At 31.5% G+C, this 6,687-nt stretch overlaps 1 protein-coding gene across 1 annotated transcript; it reads right to left on the reverse strand.

Annotated features, from left to right (window-relative positions):
• Positions 1–726: 726 nt before the first annotated feature.
• LOC139873483 (transcription factor MYB11-like) lies at positions 727–6,213 on the reverse strand. Its single transcript, XM_071861414.1, has 4 exons — positions 6,081–6,213; positions 5,867–5,996; positions 1,206–1,465; positions 727–1,103 (listed from the first exon to the last, which is right to left on the reverse strand). The coding sequence occupies exons 1-4, from the start codon at positions 6,211–6,213 to the stop codon at positions 727–729; spliced, it is 900 nt and encodes a 299-aa protein (XP_071717515.1).
• Positions 6,214–6,687: the final 474 nt, after the last annotated feature.

The raw sequence follows: 6,687 nt of genomic DNA on the forward strand, positions 1-6,687 counted from the left end.
TGAATGCAAAACTTGTTTTAAAACAGCATGTAGTATTATACCGTGTAATGGACCTGTTGTTGACGATTCGTATATGATGGTTTTGTACGGGACGTCACAGACGGGTAAAATCCGACCGGCGAACTCGTGATACCATTTAAGAAACCTGTGGGTATATGGTATACCCGTTAACCCACATAAATGTTATATAATTATAAATTAATATACTTATATTTTCAATGTAAATTCATACTACTTATTTGCGAGTTTACCCGTTGGTTGTGGGTATTCGTGGGTACAACTTAGATAATATGTATATGTATTTAAACCCGAGGGTTTGCTCGCAGACCATGGTATCCGCGGGTCGCGTGCATGAGCTAATAGATTTACCCGTTGACAGGTAAACAGGACTCGACGAGTAAATTTTCTTTTTTTTTTGATGAATGCGTCATGGGTATAAAGGATTCGTGCCCATTATTTGCGGGCGCAATCCCAACTTTTAAGGTATATTTACGATAGATAATATTAGTCTGAGATCGGTTAGTCATTTAATATTTTAAGAATCCTCGTTTGATAATGTTCATTAGATACCAAACTTGTACGTGTTACAAGAGTATAATCTCATAGCTAGTAACATGATTTTATAGCCTAGCAAGTTTATTCTTTACTACATAGTACATATCTAAACTATTTTAACTTATATCCAAAATGTCACAATTTATCAACAACCATACATAAAGTACATAATCAAGACACAAGCCATGCATCTAATCCTTCAATATTCTCACCATCTATTAATGGAGGGCTTTCCCATGGCCATGATAAAATGTTATTTTCTTTTTCACCCCCTAATCCTAACCCTAACATGTCATCATCGGCATCAAATTCCCAATTCAAATCGCTAACTGAACGTGTCGATGTTGAAGAACATGTACCACCAACTTCCGCTTCTTCACCTACAAGATTCCTTCCTTCGTTTCCTTCAATCACACTTGCGAACTCATTCATCACAAAATCAATTGAGACTTTATTCTTAGTACTCGAATCGAGTAACATTTCTGAATCCATCATGTCCATAAAGTAAAGCAAGTCATCATCATCAACCATATCTTGAGTTGTTCTCTCTTCATCACAAAAGTCCATTTGTTGTCCATCTCCTAACAAGTAATCACAAGGGTTTATTGAAACATCGCTTTCACTTTCTTTTAAACATGTTATGTTGTTACTAATAGGTTCCTTTTCGTTTAGTGGAACTATCTTTTTATGAATATTAGAAGACGGTAACTTATATGTTTTGTTGATCTTCATGGCTGACCGGCTGGTTCTTCCTTTCCGTTTATTGAATATTGGTGGGATGATCGTGATTGCCGCGGGATTTGTCGACGATCTTCTTGAGGGGAGGATTCTTCGACTAAGATGAGAGTTCCAATAGTTTTTGATTTCGTTGTCTGTTCGCCCGGGTAATTGGGCAGCAATCAAAGACCACCTGATACAAAAGAAGACGAATAGTTAATTACTCTTTGTTTTAATTTTATTGTTCACTGATAAAAAAAAAAACATGTAGGTTTCCATAAACTAATCCTAAGCATGCTTTTATTTATGGTTAGCCATCAAAAATGATTGTCCACTCAAGATAAGCTGCAAATGTGATATCCAAATCAATCATATAAATGTGTTTTGTGCGATCATCATACTGATTCAATTAGACACCTATTCTTTCAATGTATATATGCTAAGGAGGTTTTGAGTACATTGAGGGCAAAGTTTATGTTTAGAGGGTTAGGAGATGAATTATAGAGCATCATTGAGAGTATTGCTGTTTATTCGTATACAAATAACATTTGGAACATCATAAACATATTAGTGATAGCAGCAGCGGTATATTTTTTTTAACGGCGATATCGACATCTGCTCTCATTTGTCACCCACACATGCGTTAGGAGGAAGCTCAATTCGCAACGATGTTGGCATTACCATGGAAGGTTGACAAAAAAACCCCAGAGACCTACCCAAGTCACATTGATGTTGACAGTACCATCAAAGGTTGGAAACTTCCCGCTTGGAGTGAGAATCGAACCTAAGTTGGCAGTACCCAAGTTGGATCACACCCTCATACCACTCAAGCTAAGCTTCGGTGGTCATCAACGGTACATTACATTTGCCCAGAAAGACATTGGAGATTGTTTTAGAATAGAGGGAGATCAAAGGGGGAATTGAGCAAACTTATTCAAAGATTTCATGCGAATCAAGTTTTTGATTTTTAAAGTCAAACCTTTTACTGGTGTGATGAAAGTAGCGAGGTTATGGAATCTTAAATAGAAGAATATGGAATTGTATATTGATTAGAAGTATTGGTTCACTTTAATTATAGCGTATCATGTTGACATTTTAGATTGATTTAATTATCGATTTTATGTTTATTTGTGGTTAGCCATAGCAGTGGGTTTGTTTTAATTTATTTTTTGAGTTTGAGGTATGTTCTGCTCTTATGCAGGTATTCTAATTTATTTCATTATTGTAGTACTTTTAGTTAAGATTATAGTTCTACTTTTTATTTTTTATCTATTTTTTTAAATACATACATTAACGATATAAAAAGAAGTTTAACTTATTATTTTTATTATTCTTATATATATATATATATATATATATATATATATATATATATATATATATATATATATATATATATATATATATATATATATATATATATATATATATATATATATATATATATATATATAAAAGTGAATAATTAATTTATATAATAGAGTATTAGTGTGTTTTTTGTTTTGTAGCGATCAATGATTTAAAATAAATTAATATCTGATTCTTTTTGTTGGGCGCAAATCCAATTTCACATTGGCGGGGATAAATGTTAAGGCCAATATATAAGCTCATGTGTGTCTCCCTCTACTACCAATTGGTTTTAGAGTACTTTGGGACCCATGAGTGTTATACGGTTGGTGCTTGTTGGGCTGTAATCGGTCATATGAGTGGTATCAGAGCCAGGTTAGCCCAAAAATTATAATGTGGGTGAATCGCCCCTCGGTTTACCAACGATAATGGATCCTGTGGCCTGGTAAGTGGTCTTCAGTTTGAGGGGAGAATTGTTGGGTGCAAACCCAATCCCACATTAGTTGGGAATAAATGTCAAGGTCAATATATGTTCTATCAGTGTGTAAAATAGTTACGTATTACTCCGTGTTTACAAGTTGTCGTTGACATAAATATTAGAAATGTCACTGTTGATTTAAAGTTTGGTATTTACCCTAGTCGAATTAAAGTTGTGGGGTGATTATAGTATTTAGTTCACTGGTTCAGTGGTCACTATATATATATATATATATATATATATATATATATATATATATATATATATATATATATATATATATATGTATTATTAAATCACCGACGTATAGATATCGAGTGAGACAAAAATATTTTGTACTCCGTATAATTTTCCGATTTTAGTACCATAGACTAGAAATAGAATTACACGTTGCAAAATATCTCGCTTTACAATTTTAGTATATTATATTATATTATATTTATATTTATTATTACATCAAAAAGGAAAAAAAAAAAACTACTTTGTATACGGTTATGTTTAGATAAAGAAACAAACAATTGTATAATTTTCCGATTTAGTATAATAGAATCACACGTTGCAATAAATCTCGCTTGACCCTTTTTTCTATATTATATAATTCGTATTATATATTATATTATATATTATTATATTATATTTACATCAAAAAGAAAAAAAATACTTTGTATAAGGTTATGTTAGATAAAAACAACCAAAAATTATGAAGTATATTACAGAAATATTAAATGGTAAATCAAATCAATGTAGGTGTGATAAAATCTATTTATGAAAAGCTTTTGAGTCTCTCACCTTTCACGTATTTTATGATTATCACTTAGAAACTTTTTTTTTAATTTTTTTGGTAAGCGAGGAAACTCTCCTATGAACGAGTACATTGGCTTCCCCATAGAAGGTAAAACCTCGGATAATCAAGCCCCCCGAGAACGAGACCTGGTACCGGGTGAATTGCGGGGAAACCTTTCTAGCGACCATTACATTGAGTCCCCACTAGCAAGTAAAACCCTGAGTGACGTACCTTCGAGCGCCAACACCCGTAATCTGATGAATTGTGCACATTGACGCCAAGTCAACGCTCCCTAATGACTAAAAAGATACACTTACGCACGAATATACCTTTATTATAATATGGGTTTAGCTAATGAGTGCCCTAAGAGCAAATGTTAAGCGTCATTAATGATGTATACTTTTTCAAAAATAACATGATTGGTAATTAATATTCCATGTGTAAATGGAAATAAATGAGTTTATTAAATAGGATTTGAGTTATAAATGAAAATTTCGAGTGTAATATATCATGCTTAACAATTGCCCTTAGGGCACTCATTAGCTAAACCCTAATAATATATACTTTTATATATATATAAGCTTATAAAACAAACACCACGCATCCTCATGTTTTAATGTTTCTCTTGTAAGTTGAATTTCATGTTAACTATTTTATAACATTTTATATGATTAGATATTGATCATTTGAAGCAACAAAATTAGAATTAATTCATGTTTTGCATGAATAGTTCAAGTACTATTACACGTGAAATAGAATGTCATCTATATATAACAAAATTTTAGTGAAAAAAACTTATGACAAAATATTATTTTTTGTTTGCGTTACAGATTTAATAACGTATTTTAAAACTTATTTTACGAAAACAATGTCAAATTCATGAGAAATTTTAGTGTTTGTAGATAAGCTCATGCATTAAAGTGTTATAAATACAATACAATGTTTTATTATCTCTATAATGTAATGGTGTAAGAATCATCACCTTATAAGAAAAATAATTGCTTCTAGTAGTTTCTCACACGGTATAAAGACACTCATTTAACAGTTGGGATATTCTATTATTATATATGCGGATTCGTATCTTGTTGGAGCTAATTGGTTAATGTGTCACATCTCAGAAAATGAAAGAAACAAATGTATGTATATAAGCTTAGGAGAACATCACTCTATCACCAATTGATTTTATACTACTAGGGAACTCATGAACTTATATACATGACATGTTGATGGACCAGGTGACACACGTGTAATCATCGTGGCAGTGAGTGTTCAAACCGAGATTACTACGGACGTGACCGAGAGGTCGCGGTCCCGGATGAATCGAGATGGTGTTGAATGGGTTCCTGGGATAAAAAGCCACGATACATATATATATATATATATATATATATATATATATATATATATATATATATATATATATATATATATATATATATATATATATATATATATATATATATATGTATATATATATATATATATGTATATATATATATATATATGTATATATACATATATATGTATATATACATATATATGTATATATACATATATATGTATATATACATATATATGTATATATATATATATACACACACACACACACACACATATGGGCAAGTGCATGAACAAACCGATTAAGAGGATGATTGTTAGAGCTAATCTGTTAATGTATTTTATATCGGAAAATGAAATAAACAAATATATGTATATAAGTTTAGGAGAATATCCCTGTATTACCAATCAATTTTAGAGTAGTAGCGAACTCATGATGTTATCTAAAGAACATGTTACTAGACCTAAATGCGATCATACATATGTATATTTCCCTTAATTGTATTACTCCGTATTTGTATATATATGGTAACAATATATAAACAACTAATGACACCGACGTGACATGAACTTTTTCTTTTTTCTTTTATGTTATGATAAAAAGTGAGATGAGATGTAATAGATGCCAAGATATATAAATAACTAACCTGTTACCTAAAGATGCATGTAAATTGGTTATAAGATGTTCTTCTTCCTTAGTTATATTACCCCTTCTTACATCGGATCGCAAGTAGTTAATCCATCTCAATCTACAACTCTTCCCACACCTCATCAATCCTACATATACATACAAATTTTTTTCAAGCATGTTTGTACGTAATAATTAAACTAGGTACATTTAGAAACAACATATATACGTACCGGCATTTTTAGGTAAAGATCTCCATGAGCCTTCACCATGAGTTTGAATGTAATTTGTTAGTATCATATCTTCTTCATTAGTCCATCGTCCACTCTTCAACCCTACTTTCTCGCAACACGGGGCTCTTCCCATTTTCTTAAAATCCGAATTAAATTTGTTACAATATGGTTTGAAAGTAGAGTGTGTGATAATATTTATTTATAGTAGTACATAAGGTTACAAAAGTGTAACTAGTAGGACGACTACACTCACGGTGGTGGTTGTGCATGTTTTAATGCATAAAAACGAAAGTAGAGTGACGTAATCAAGAAGATTGTACGTATTTTGTGTGGTGAACGTACATGACACGAATAATGTTATACTTTCAAAGACCAAAAGTTTGTCGTGGCTTACCGAGTCTCTAGAAATGAAGACAGGGTTTTTAAAGACCCACGTTTTCACCCTCGGAATAGATCCATCTTACTCCAATTATTTACTCATTCTCTTTGTTAATAACTAGTTGTTGAACCATAGCTTCGCGCCAGAAGTTCGGTTTTCAATTTATTTAATTGCGTTTAGTTTGTAAAATTATTTCGTGGCTAAAGAATGATGTCGTTGAAGCGCAAC

Source organism: Rutidosis leptorrhynchoides, chromosome 10 (assembly GCF_046630445.1).
Source record: "Rutidosis leptorrhynchoides isolate AG116_Rl617_1_P2 chromosome 10, CSIRO_AGI_Rlap_v1, whole genome shotgun sequence".
In the NCBI taxonomy this organism is placed as follows: Eukaryota; Viridiplantae; Streptophyta; class Magnoliopsida; order Asterales; family Asteraceae; genus Rutidosis; species Rutidosis leptorrhynchoides.